Source organism: Sus scrofa, chromosome 1, assembly GCF_054392235.1.
Source record: "Sus scrofa isolate SSC_HxYL_T2T_F1_AM1 chromosome 1, Sscrofa_HxYL_maternal_Yorkshire_Landrace_v2.0, whole genome shotgun sequence".
Lineage (NCBI taxonomy): Eukaryota > Metazoa > Chordata > Mammalia > Artiodactyla > Suidae > Sus > Sus scrofa.
The window spans coordinates 701,588-715,844 of record NC_139383.1 but is presented as its reverse complement, the minus strand read 5'-3'; the positions used below and the strand labels follow the sequence as shown (position 1 = coordinate 715,844).

At 54.7% G+C, this 14,257-nt stretch overlaps 1 protein-coding gene across 39 annotated transcripts in view; it reads right to left on the bottom strand.

Annotated features, from left to right (window-relative positions):
• WDR27 (WD repeat domain 27) overlaps positions 1-14,257 on the bottom strand; it is a 182,151-nt gene that overhangs the window by 67,188 nt on the left and 100,706 nt on the right. For 2 of the 39 annotated variants that reach the window (XM_085021239.1, XM_085021156.1), the window contains one exon: positions 3,829-5,129. The exons of 35 other annotated variants lie outside the window; for them this stretch is intronic. In XM_085021239.1, coding sequence (XP_084877365.1) covers positions 5,124-5,129 — 6 coding nt within the window. In that variant the 3' untranslated portion in view covers positions 3,829-5,123. Of the gene's footprint in view, positions 1-3,828; positions 5,130-14,257 lie in introns of those variants that run through there. 2 more of the 39 variants (XM_085021163.1, XM_085021154.1) reach the window with 2 other exon arrangements.

Here is a 14,257-nt window from a genome sequence, read left to right as displayed (position 1 = left end):
TGCTGCGTATACCGCTTCTCCCTGAAAGCAAATTTTTACGTGCGTATTTTTACAGTCCACAGACTCCATCGGCCCTGCGCCCCGCGAGTCACACCGGGGTTCTGGGCGACAGGAATCCTGCGTGTGGAGGATCACTCAGACGGCAACTTACTTAGAGACAGATTTTTCAAGTCGGGCTTCTTTATAAATCTTCACAAAGAAACTGAGCAGAGCTAAAATTACAGTCCCACTGCCACACTGCCCCCTGTGACCGCAGTGCGCCGGGGGCTGAGGCCACAGCCGGCGTGTGTGCGGCCGAGTCTCTGCCAGGCCGTCGGGAACGGATCCCTCGCACAGGCCAGATATTAGATCCACACCCCGAAGCATCCTCGGAACCGCCTTCCACGGCCGTGGCTCAAACGCTGCAAATACAAACATCTACTGCTATGTCATCGCGGACGGGGTCCCCGTGCTGCAGGGCACCCGGCCTCGGTGGCCTCGAGGCAGGGGGAGCAAAGCCGGGGGGCCTCTGCCCCCGCCCCGCTCCTCTGGTGCCCTGCGGTCAAGGGGACAGACGCGTCCCTGCTGCCCCACGGCCCCCTCAACCCGCACCCCCTCTGAGCTTTTAGGAGGCGAAAGAAGTGGCCTCGGCGGTGCGGAAACCCAGCACCGGGGCTGGGCGCTGGCCGCCGTGGCCCCTGCCCCTCGCGTGTGGAGCTGGCTGCAGGGTGTGCAGGCTGGACGGGTTCTGGGTTCGAGGAGCCGGGCCTCGCACCCTCCCGGCTCCGACGCCTTCGCCCCCGCCCTTGTGTGAATGCGGCGAAGAGAGGCCTCCGCTACCCATCCGTGGCCCTTCACCCGGTCCCGAGACACAGGTCTCAGTTCTCCGATTGATTCGAGAATGACTTTGCTGAAAAGCATCACAAACCTCCCTAAAATACGTCACCCCGCCCCCACCTGTGACTCCGAAACAGCAGCACCGTCCTTCGCTTCGCATGGGGACGGAAGACCCGCCGTGAGGCTCCACTCACGGAAGAGCCCAGGGCAGACCCACGGCCCTGCCCAGGCCGCCCGGCGCCGCCCGGCGCGACGGCGCTCGCTCTCGGCGTCTGGGGGTCCGTGTTCCGCCCCCGACGGCTTCGTGGAGACGATCTCGCCAGCCTGTTGGTTTCTGCGGTTCAGACGCCCGGGAACTGCGCTCGCATGTGATGGATGAACAGACTGCATCGCACACGTGAAACTACACCCCTTGACTTTAATAGTTTCATAAAAGAGGGCTGCTGCTGGCTTCCTGGGGTTGGTTTTCACTCTTTGAAGGGCGGTCACACAGCTAAGGAAGAGAGCTATCGGACCTGCGACGTTTTCTGGAATCTAAGTGACCGTCGCTCCGCTCTTGTCCTCCGCGGAGCTCATCCTGGCTGCTCCCTCCCTGAGCCAGCAGACCCTCAGCTCTCGGCACGGAGACCCGGGGCCAACACCACCTGCCTGCACGTCCCAGCCCTGACCTGGCAGCAAGGGGCAAGGAGAGGGCCATTCCTCACCTCGCGGCCGAGCTTCCGTGTGTAACTAGTGCCGCCACTGCCCGGGCATGTCCACTCGCTCAGCAAGAGCCTCTGTCCCCGTCACGGAGAGGTGGCAGGTTTTCTCCCACCCAGAACCCTCTGAAAACCTTGCCCACGTCAGGAAATCTGCCACCTTCAGTCATGCGCCTGCTGGAAGAGGCCGGGAGGCGGTAACCCAGCGCCCTGCGCGGGGCGGGCCTGACCCGGGTCGGCGGATTGGATTCGAGCACCACGGGAGCCTCAGCCTGGAAGCAGCAGTGCCCACCACCACTGCCACCACGCCTGGCCCGTCACACGCCTGGCCGCTCCGCCCATCGTTTCTCCTACTGGTCACTGGAGAAGGACCCGGCAGAACAGCCAAACCTGCACGACCGTCTCTGAAACTTTGTCACCTTCAGTCACCGAAAACTGAGAGCCCTGTGTGTTTCTACTTTGATGCGATAAAGGGGCGCTTGTCAGGGCAGAGGGATAAAGTATGCTTGGGAGTTTTAAGCACTAACTTCTGCCCATGCCTCAACCTCGGCCGCCAGCGGAGGACACCTTCCTCCCTGAAGGGACGTCATCGCTGGATCCGTGTCCCCAGGAGGCCGTCTCGCTGTCAGTGTGAGTGCGCAGGTGGTTCTGAGCACCTACGGCTTATGCCAGATCATCCGTTAGGCCACCCAGACGCGAGTGTCGGGGAGGCGACAGGAAGGCACACGCTCGGGTGTACAGGGGGCCTGGGAGGGGGGTCATCGTCCCGCCCGGAAGGTGACAGGCGCAAGCAATGGACACCCCAGCGAGGTTTAGGTCGCGGGCTCAGAGGTGACTGGGATCCACGGAAAACCTGTGTGACAGCGACAGACGTGACTAAGCAGGGGTGCGGGGCGCAGCTTCCCAGCCGCTGAGAAAGGTCCCTAAGGACCTCGTCTACGAGGACGCTCTCCCTAAGGCCGGCAGCCCGCGGGCTCTCGGGCTCCTGCCAACAGCCCGCACGTCGCCGCGGCCGAAGCCGGAGACGTCAACACGGCGCGCAGGGCGACCCCAGCCTCGAGCGCCACCGAGGAAGCGGCGCTGGCTTCACGGAGCCACGCGGCAGAAGGGCCCGTGGGCCCATCTCCTGGGATGACGGGCGCCAGCTTTGACCCCGGGACGCTTGCGGGGGTCGAGGATCCCATAGGGAAGGGGTGATGATGGCTCATTGTGGCAGCGTGTACGCGAGCGAACTGCCCAACCAGGGCCCCCAGGACAGTCCCCACGCGAGTGGCCGCGGCGACAGCCTTTTATTCTTCCTCATCTGGAGAAGGTCTCCGGCCTCGCGGGATCAGCAGCGACGCTGGTGGCCGTGGCCTTTTCACAGGTGGACGTGATCTCTTTGAAGACGTCCAGGGAGAGACAGATACAGGCACACGGCGGAGCCACCTTGCTGTGCACCTGAAACTAACACAACCCTGTAAACCCACTACACCCTGACGCAGGCTTTTAGGAGGACAAGAAAGAAATCCTTGGCGCGCCACTGCTGCTGTTGCTCGAATCACTCATAAACGAGAGTTCAGTCTCGTCAGCTGCTTCTTCGGGGCCTGCCGAGATGATCCTGTTTTATTTTACCGACTGAATAATGCAGTTCGTTAACTTCCTCTTTTTGCTCAGCCGGTCCCTCGGTAATCGTGTCTCACCTTTTCATATATTGCTGGATTGACCTGCTAGTAATTTGTTGAGAACTTTTTGTCTATATTCCTAAGAGATACTGGTCTTAGTTTCCTTTTGATTTTTTTCACATCAGAGTAATTCTGGCCTCATAAGGAGTTGTGATATGTTCCCTCTAATTTCTTGGAAGATTTTGTGAAGAAGCGGCATGAACTTTAAATGGAGTTAATACCAGTGAAACGTCTCGTCCTCAATTTCCTTTGTGGGGAAGTTTTTTAAAAAATATTTTTACAATTTAATCTCTTGTTAGAAATCTACTAACATTTTCTATTTATTCTTGAGTCAGCGTCACTAATTTGTATCTTTCTAAGAATGTTTCCGTTCCATCCACGCTTCCTCCATGACTGTCACACAGTCGCTCAGCTGCGAGGTCGGCAGTGTGGTCCCCACTCCCTTTGCTGATTTTAATCATTTGAGTCTTCTCTCTTTTTTCCTGGTCAGCTTTAGCTTTTACCTTAAATTCCCTCCTGGTAACTTCGTATACTCTAACATCTGGATGTACAAACTTCTCATCCAGGTAAGACTTGAAAATATTTGTATTTTCTGCTCATCTCCAAGAACATTTTAATGTAAAAGGTATCTACAAACATGTTTTCAATTCTTCTGTGAACTATTTATTTACTTATTTATTTATTTAGACTTTTTGCCTTTTCTAGGGCCGCTCCTTCAGCATATGGAGGTTCCCAGGCTAGGGGTCCAATCGGAGCTGTAGCCACCGGCCTACGCCAGAGCCACAGCAACGCGGGATCCAAGCCGCGTCTCCAACCTACACCACAGCTCATGTCAACGCCGGGTCCTTAACCCACTGGGCAACGCCCGGGATCGAACCCGCAACCTCATGGTTCCTAGTCAGATTCGTTAACCACTGCGCCACGACCGGAACTCTTCTGTAAACTATTTAAAGTATAATTTCACAGGATGACTTACCTAAAAAAACGATAGCTAATCGTTCACAGGTAAAATTCTAAATTGGGAGAACAGCAGAAATTCAGGATCCGGAGCCCCCGCAGCAGGTGCTCTGCTCTGCACCAGCCTACACGTTTCAATACCTCGCTGTTTTATTTCGGCTACACACAGAGTCCCAGACCTGGCGGAGGTGAGTGCGGACACATCCCCTCAGTGCAAGACCTGAAGGGCAGCGGTGACCTCTGCGCAGAAGCAGAGGCTGAGTGAGGCTCCGCGCTCGCCGAGCTCCTCGGTGCGCTGCCCCCCTTCATCTCCCTCTTTAAAGCCCAAAGACCTCTCTCTAGATTTTCTTGGGTCTGACAAGGAAAGGGCATGAGGGAAATACAGGAGAGCATGAACTAGTTCAAATTCTTGAACTCAGACTCATCCATCAGACATTCTTTTCCTCTCTGGTATAATCTGACATAAATCATGGAAAGAAACAGCAAGATTAAAAGCAATAAACTATGTTCCAGTAGTTCACCTGGCCCTTGGAAATGAGACTTATTAACTGTTACCCAGATGTACTTAATAGAGCTTAAAACAACTGTGCCCTCCTTTTAAAATGCGCTTTGATGATTTAACAATGTGTTATCTGCCTGAAACAAGACCACCCGCACTTGGGAAATTTCCGTCTTTCTTGAAGTCGGTGTAACACGAGACTTGGCAAGTTAAGACAGAACACGAAGGGGCCAAAGATGAAGTTCGGAGAAGGCGGTTTTCCATACAGATTTGGAGGAACCGTCAAGGATAAATCCGAGCAACGGCCGCTGGGTTTCGTACCCTGCCCACTCACGCCGGGCGGCCGTGCTCTCCGGGATCGTGTCTCCATGAAGCCGCCACCTTCTCCCGACACTTTCATCCACAGGAACCAGGACCAGCAACCACACACGAGACTGGGGATCGCTTGACAGGAGCAGGTCCAGAAGCTGCCGGCTTGCCTGCAAGGCTTCATCTCTGGAAAATATTAAAGTGTCCCTCTGTGCCAGTAACAAAAACAGGCTTGAAGGCGTAAAAATGAAGTGCTGTGCTAACAGTTCAAACGAGAGGGAAACCTGTGGTTTCTCACGGGAGGACTTTTTTCTGTAAGATCCCTTGGGGAGAAGCCTTTTAAGATGGAACCTGGGCCTTCTATCAGGACCACGTCCACCGTGTGTGACACCAGCACCTCCGAGGTCCACTCGGTCACCGGTCTGCATGTCACCCTCACACCCATACAGCCCCTGACACAGCTGGAAGGGAGCATTTCCCAGAGTATGTCAGTTGTCTTTATGGACCCCAGTTCTCTCTGTCACGGTAAACCTGCATGTCTTTCTTTTATCTGAGACTCCCATTTAAAGTATGCAACGAATAAAACATGCGACATGGATTGCTTAAAAATGAAGAAAGATGCGACAAAAAAGATGGCTCTTCTAATTCCCGCTGGCCGAGCCCAAGCGGCCTGACGTGCCCGTTCACACAGCAAGGATCCATCACGCTCATCCAGCCAAGCAGTGCTGGATGCCCTGGCCATTAGCAGCGGGGCCAAGGAGCAGACTCGCGCGAGTCAGAGCTCTTAGCCAGGGTCAAGTTTCACTGGTAACTTCAGGGCTCAGCTGCCAAGAGGCCAGAGCAGAGCAGAAAGCAGTCCCAGCGACCCGGGGTGGCTCTCTCCTGGGCAGCCCAGGGCCGGGTCCCACGTGAGGATGGGGGCCTCCTGGCCGTGCAGCGCCCCCACCCCAAACCTCGGGCGGAGTGCAGAGACCGCAGGGGTTTTCTGGGGGCGTGGCCCGCAGATCCAGAGGTGGCAGGTTTATTGAGCACACACAGTCCTGACCCGGAAACTTCATGCTGAAAGCCTCGCGCGGCCCAGGAAACACCCCGAGTCTCTTCACCAAGAGCAGGGTCAACACCTGCTCACAGGGAGCGCCAGCCCCTCCTTCTTCCTCCCCACGGCCGTGTGTTCTGGTGGCAGAGAGAAGCAGATCATGGGCCAGCTGCCTGGACACGCGTGGTGCAGCCCCTCTCATGAGCGAGCGTGCTGTGCGGAGGTGCAGCCGGTGAGCGGGTGGACACAGACAGGCTCCCTTTAGGGAGCTGCGTGCTACGAAGACGGGACAGAGAGGAGAGGACCCTGCAGCCCGGGTCCGGGGGCGTCCCTGAAGCTGTGGTTAGCGAGCTGAAATCCAAACGCCACGAAGCCACTCGTGAGGACATCTCTGGAAAATCACTCCAGTCAGGTGCAAAAGCCCCGGGGTGGAAAGGCTTGCTGGGAGGTGGAAATAACTGGGAGACCTCACGACGCACCCGGGGAAGCAGCTCATCAGACGGGCAGGAGCAGGGCCGCGGCAGGAGGTCACGAGCGCTCCGTGGGCACCTGGGGAGCAGGTGGCGCTCAGCAAGATGGCCTGGCCCTGGGCGGAGGACAGGCGGCTGTGGGAAAGTGGTCCGGGTGGGCGACAAGGCGGGTTCGGTGAAGGTGGGTGCGGGGAGTCCGTGACCTTGGAGGGAACTTGGTATCTTCGCATTTACTGAAAATGACTTCATCTGGCCTCGAGTTCAGCTGATCACCTGCTGTCGAACGTGAGTCTCCTCGGATGTAGGATACGGTACAAGGTGAACAAGCGGAAACAGACTCAAGTAAAAATGCTAAGCGCACTGAAGAAAACAACCAAAAAATGAGAACGGGATAAAGAAGAAAAAGGGTTAAGAACAAAAGTGGAAGAACGTGGGAAGAAAGGCAGATGCTAAGTATCTCTAGGAGCCAGAGACCCCAAGGAACGGGGTGGGATAAACCTGTGAACTGGGAGACTTTCCGGATGAGCAAAGGGGAACCTGCGTCCTCACGTGGAAGGGCCAGCCTGGTGGGGAACCGAACCAGAACCACAGCCCCGCGACAGGTGCCAGGAAAACCTTATGCTTCAAAGACAAAGGGGAACATCCTCGGGCCACCGGGCAGGATCAAACTTGTCACCAAGGAATCAGACTGACATCGAGTTTCCAAAAACAACGCACAAGACCATAGAGCACCGTGTGCAAAGCTCCAGGAAGAGGTAAACGTCCAGGGAGCCATGGAACCTCCGAGGAGTGGAGTGGAGGCGAGGCTGGTCTAACCGGGTGACGGGGAGGTTTTCAGCAGAGGGCTGGCGGCCACAGAGCCCCCCTGAATCGCAGCCAACCCAGCCACAAACAGGGGAGGGAGAGGTGCTCACTGATGCTGATGTTTTTCCCGAAGGCGGGTCTCAAAGGGCAGGTCAATCACACGGACGTCTTGAAACGTTAACAAATTCTAACGTAACACGTAATGAGGCACTTTAAACGCCACTGAACCAAGAGTGGCTGTTTTCTTAAGGGGTGACCCTCTCTGGGCTTTCTCCTCTTCCCAAAGGACAGGAAACAAAACCAGAGATGAAAGGGACCAAGTTCCGGTTCAGGAAGATAAACAGGTAGTTTCACCGCTACTGGCCCCAAATTTTTCATAGAAAAGGGGTATAAATTTTAGACATTGGCAGAAATGCTGCAGACAACACTTTGAAGCTGTACCATTTGATATTTCTTATAATTCATTAAAAAATAAAGGATTTTAAAGAAAGGAAGTAAAAATGTATGCCACAAAATGCCGACGTCTATCACTGGATGCTAAAATTAGTAGGTAAAGTGTGACGACAGATGAATGCTTAGATCATCTCAATGTAGCCGCCCCCAAAATGTTCAAAATGACAAACACTGACTTTACAACCGAGAAGCCAAGTTATGAACGTAAGGGAGATCATTCAAACAGACCAACTTCGTGACGCTCCGTGAGAAGAACCTGTCACTCTCCCGCGCTCCTGGCCAAAAGCATCGAATCTAATGGTCAGGAAGACGGGGACCGGCCGTCCGGCAGAGAACCCCGCCCGCCATCCCGCGACCGTCGATGTGGGAAGAGAATCCGGAAGAAAACGGATGTGTGCGCACGCACAACTGAATCACCTTGCCGGACGTCAGAAATTATCACACTCACTCCCGTCAATCGACTGTACCTTCCAAACAGTCACGGTCAAGACAGAAGAAAGGTCTTCCGAGTTAGAAGAGACCAGAAGACGTGCTCGTTGATGAAGCGCCGCACGCTGGGGTGGGAAAACGGCTCTGAAAAATGTTTCAAAGCTGACTGGGAACGACCCCGGGCTGGACAGATGGACAGTACGGCATCCGTGTCCCACCTCCTGGTTTTGGCAACTGTGTGTATTTTGGAAACTCGTACTGACACGATTGGGCACAAAGGGGGCGATGCCTCCAGCTGAATGGTTTTGAAAAATCAATTTATGTGTATGGGATTCAATAGAAATATTATGCAAGCCATAAGCATCATTCTAAGCTTTCTAGTGGCCAAATTTTGAAAATTCAAAACGGTGGCCCTGGTCTGGGCACGCGTGGAGTCCTGCTTCGCAAAGAGGAACGAGCTGGGGACGAGCGCCAAGCGGGAGGCCCTCCGGAGACGCTGCGGAGGGAAGGAAGCCAGTCTCGAAGCTCGCACAGCTCCCGTTCACACCAGGTTTTCGAAACAACAAGAGACATGGAGGACAAGCTAGGGACGACGAGGGGGCTTTACAGGTTCGGTGCACGAGGCGAGAGCCGGGTTACAACCCGCCCTAGGAAGCCGTTATGAACTGGACATCCAAAGGCAAAGGCAAAACCCAAGAAGCGCAGTCCTTCTCACTCCAAAACCCTCAACAAAATTCTAGCTCATGGAGCCCAAAGATGTGTAAAAGGACAACATGCGATGACCAAGTTGGGCTTTTCTGAAGAACAAAAGGTGGTTCTGCCAGAAAAATCTATAAACGCTGCTCATCAAATCCACAGACTTAAAAGATTATATTCTAAACAGATGTAGAAAACCTTTGATAAAATTCAAAACCCGGGCAGGGCCGTGGGTTAAGGATCTGACGTGGCTGCAGCTGCGGCTCAGATTCCATCCCTGGCCCAGAAACTCCCACATGCTGCAGGAACAGCCAAAAAAGAAAAGAAAAGAAAATTCAATACCAATTCATGCTGAAAACAGCCTGGGCCTGATAATTACTCTCTATCAAGACCTCTAGCAAACACGCCCCTTCACAGGAAACACCAAAAGGTTCCCTTCGGCTGAGGCCCCACACTGACTGCCAGCCAGGCCGCAGGCTGGGCAGCGACACAGGAAAGGAAGAGGACGTGGATCCCGCGGGTAAATACAAAGAACCAGGCACGTCCAGATGTGGAGCATGATTCAGCACCAAGAAGAACGGGGTTACCCAGCCACGGAGGGACCCTGAGTCCCACGACTCCGTGCCGGGGCCGGTCCGAAACGGCTGCAAACCGCGTGGTTCCACGACCTTCCCGAACAGGCAGAGCCGCGGCGACAGGGGGACATCAGAGGCTGTGGGGGAGGATGAAGAGACAGAGCACAGGGGACCCGCGGGTGGCGACACCACTCTGTGCGACGCTATTTGGGGTCCCCGTCCTTCTGCACTGGTCCAGACCTCAGAACTCACAGCACCAAGAAAACCTGAAGGTAAACCATGACTCGGGGTGGTGGTGACCAGTCCACGTAGGCTCATCAGTCGTAACAGAGGATGCGCTGGCGGGGTCAGGGGGCCGGGGGTCGGGGGGGTTGGATTCCCTAAAAGGCAACAGCTGATGCACAGGGGGCATTTGGGGTAATGCGAGGGAATCCCATGTCCCTCCAGATTTATCAGCATGCGCCTCACTTAAGACGGTAGAGTGATTTCAGTTCACGATTCTTGGAACGTAGAAAACACTCTTACACCCCACTGAGCAGAGCCAAGCTCTCGGGAAACTGCCCACATTGAAATCACTTATCAGCTCCCTGACTTCCACCTACAAGCCTCTGCCAAGCTCTGAGAGCCACCGAGACTAACTTAAAATCATCTTTAACTTCAGAATAACTTCGAAGGAATACTATTAACGCAAAGTTTTCACCTAAATTAAAATAAGAATAAACCCAACAATAGCTCCAAAAATGTGTCCGTAAGAATCCAGAGCCCATACCTCAGGCTGAAGGAGGAGGAGAGGAAGGCAGATGGCGTGGGGACACACGCTCATGCCTGCAGCTTAGCTGCCGGATCCAAACCACTTGGCTGCGTCAAACTTGAAGCTACAGAAGTGTCCTCTGCACTAGTCCGCAGACACCCACATGTCACCTGCACCCTAACAGCCACGATGGGGTGGCTTCGGGGGACCCTACGGATGCCCCCACAGCCCTTACACCCCACAAGAGGGGCGGCCTAAATATCTAATTCACTTCCCATTTCGCTGTTGAGGAAACTGGCAGCGAAGGCCCCACGGTCGCACAGGGTGCAGGCCACGGTGGCCGAACCAAGGCTGCACCACGCCATCACTTTCCCCACCACCTGACGGCTCAACGCTGGCAACTGAGTGTTTATCATCCTATGCGTAAAAACGATTAAGCTGCATCTGTCTGCATAGAGTCTGTAACTTGGGATGTTTAACTCTTTTAGAAGAGCCCCGTCTGAGAGTTCCCGTTGTGGCTCAGAGGTTAACGAATCTGACTAGGAACCATGAGGTTGCGGGTTCAATACCCGGCCTTGCTCAGCAGGTTAAGGATCTGCCACTGCCATGAGCTATGGCATAGGTCGCAGATGCAGCTCAGATCCCGCGTTGCTGTGGCCCTGGCGTAGGCTGGTGGCTACAGCTCCGATTCGACCCCCTAGCCTGGGAACCTCCATATGCCACGGGAGTGGCCCTAGAAAAGGCAAAAAGACCAAAAAAATTGTTTTTAATTTAAAAAAAGAGCCCTGTCTGTCCGGTGAGGCTACAACAGTCCCTCCCTGATGCCTGAGGGTGTCATTTGCGGGCACCGGAGGTTCTGTGTGTTGCTGGGCGGAGTGGCTGTGGGCTTGTGACCCAGGACAGGCAGGGAGGTGGCATCTGCCTTAAGACCGTCCCACAGCAGCAGCCAGATGCACCTGCTCTGCGTGTTCTGTCAGGACAGCTCCCTGGGCTCTTTGCTGTCACCGCTCCCGGCTCTGTGGCGGGCGTCCCCCTGCACCCAGATCCAGAGCGCCCCGCCCGCCCCACCCATTCCCACCACGATGCTCAGGTAAGCCCTTCCCCCCTTCCTCCTACGAATGTCACAAGGAAGTGCCGGTGCCCCCCCCCCGCCTTTATTTTAGAAAATAAGAGCAATATTAAAATATACCCTGGCAAATTTTTGTTGACTCTTTACAATGTACCAAAGAACAGAGATCGGGAATTAACCATAGATTTTAAATGTTCTCGCCTTAAAGGATGGCAGCTATGTGACACGGGGACGTGCGGGTGTGTCAAATCCACCCACCAAACTCACACCACGCTATGCGTCAGTCACATCTCAATAAGCTGAGGCAAGTCCTATAAGCAGCCCCAGCCCATGACTTGGGGAACTTACGGTCAACAGAAGACAAGGGCTGTTTTAATAAAGGGCTATTGCGCAGTAACATTAGGAAAGAATGGTCACCAAAGGATAAATAAATATAAGAAGATGGGAAGGCAGAGAAACCAGATCGGCCAGGCCTTGGTGGGAAGCCCTGGTTTGGATGCAGGATTCCTGCTTCAAAACCTCTCGGCCCCTGCGACTCGCTCCATCGCAGCCTCCCTGCATGTGCCTCTTTTTCTGCAGGAAGCGACAACACCTTTTTGGGGCGACAGCGAAGGCTGAAAGTATTTATTTCACATGAACATGCTGACTTGCTCTGGAAGCAGCAGGGCAATTTCCAGGTCAGGTCTCCTACACCAACTAAAGGTACTTCCACCACCGCGGACCTCAAGCCGCAGGCTCCCCTGCCAGCGGGTTGGCCGAGTTTCCGCGCCGCGCACAGGAGGCAGCGGCTGAGAGCCTGGGGGCGGCGCCCAGAGTCTGCGGCCCCCCGCGCCCGCTCCCCGGCCTCGGACCCTTGCCTGAGCCCTCCAGACCGGGGAGGGATTTTATCAGAAGCGTGGAATGGAGAGATTCTTCTTTTTAATCTTTTAACGCGCTGGTGTCTAGCTGTGCTGGGTCTGAGCAGACAGGGAAACGAACAAGTCGTAACTGAACCAGCCCAGTGCCAGCCGAGCGGACCTCCTCCCCGCACCGCGCGGCTGAGGCTGGAACGGGGGCTCGCTGGTGGCGCCTGAGACACAGGATCCGGAGGAGCCTGGGGGACGCGAAGAGAAAGGCCGATGATGCTGCGCGGGGCGGGCACGCAGGCAGCCCCGGGCTCCGCTGATGGAGAAAACGGGAAGCAGAGCGGCCCGCGGCGGCCTGCACAAAATCCCCGATGTGCCAGGAGTCACGCCAGACGTTTCCCCACTCTCGCATTTTTATGTAAGTCATCCTGGGAGAATGCGCCTTCAGATACTGAACGAGCACAGGCACAGCCGGATGCAAATACCCAGGCAGTGAATGTCCATAGCAAATATAAACCTTTGAGGATCCCAGATCTCAAACTTTTGAAGCCACAAAATAAAAGTTCCCTGTGCAGCCCCGCTGCCACCTGGCCCCTGGCATCGCCCCCCATGCCCGCCCCCCCAGGATGGCCCCACCACCGGCCTCCGTCTTGGCAACAGGAGGATGTGGACACAGAGAGGGTGGGTCCGCGGTCCTTGTAAGGCTGGTGCCTTGAGAAACCCTCTCGGTGACATTACAGCCTATGTTCCGAACACACAACTCACTCTGTGTCTCTAACGACTTCCCATTTTAAAGGCCTTCAAAGCAGAAGGGCTGCACAGGTTAGTTTCCTGAAATTCAGAGTCATCGAAGAGCATTTTTGCCTCCACGATGAGGGAAACGCCCCTAAATGAAAAAGATGGTAGTTCCCAGGCAATATGCACATGAGAAAACCTGTTAGAAATATGTATACTGTCGTAACATAAAGATTCGGGTCGGTTCATCTCTCCAGCAGTCAGAGAGCCTCTGTCCTGCACGAGCAGCTGGTCTGACTCTCAGGGATAAAACGAAGCACGAAGATGGAAAGTGTCCTCCAGCAGGACTCGGGCTCCCGTGGAGACGCCGACGTGCGAGCTGACAACTGCAGTGTGGACGCCACGTGCTCTATGCGGCAGGAAGGTAAGCCTGGTACTGAACCGACTGTGGGCTCCCAAGAGGATCTCACTTCAGGGAACCGTCACCGCACCTGAAGGAGGCCTCGGGCGTGGGCGGGTGGGGCGGGAAGAGGCCGAGGGGACCCCGGGCTGGGCACCGTGTGCGGAGAGACCAGCCAGGAGGCAGGCCTGGCTAAGACCTCGCTGGCGACGCTAAGGAGCTTGGGCCAATCCTAGAGGCCGCGGGAAGGGTGAAAACACAATAATTATCATTTACATCTTTCACTAAAACCTGGGAGGGAAAATTCTACCTTAATTGAGCAAAACTGTAACGACGCTGCTATGCATGAGGCCAATTATAACACTGGTGTCCAGAATAACACTAATGAACCTTCAGTTTTATGATGGAATCACAAGATCGTAAGCAGTTCAGAAGTATTCCTGGGCAGCCGGTATTTTCACCATAAGCATCTCTCGCCACAAACGTTTTCACCACATGACCGATGGGCCATAAGGCAACTCTGCCATTGAAGATCGAAGAGCTGGGTTAGGGCTAGGGTTAGGGTTAGGGTTTAGGATTAGGGTTTCGGGTTAGGGTTAGGGTTTAGGTTTAGGGTTAGGGCTTCGGGCTAGGGTTAGGGTACGGGTACGGGTACGGGTTAGGGTTAGGGTTTAGGATTAGGGTTTCGGGTTAGGGTTAGGGTTTAGGGTTAGGTTAGGGTTTAGGGTTAGGGTTTCAGGTTAGGGTTAGGGTTTAGGTTTAGGTTAGGGTTAGGGTTTCAGGTTAGGGTTAGGGTTTAGGATTAGGGTTTCGGGTTAGGGTTTAGGTTTAGGTTAGGGTTAGGGTTTCAGGTTAGGGTTAGGGTTAGGGTTAGGGTTTAGGGTTAGGTTAGGGTTTAGGCTTAGGGTTAGGGTTTCAGGTTAGGGTTAGGGTTAGGGTTAGATTTTAGAGGTTAGGATTCAGGGTTAGGGTTAGGGGTTAGGGTTAGGTTTCGTTTCCCCACTGTTTTCGTTTCCCCGCTGGTGCAGTGCTCCTGTTCTTAGGTGACAGA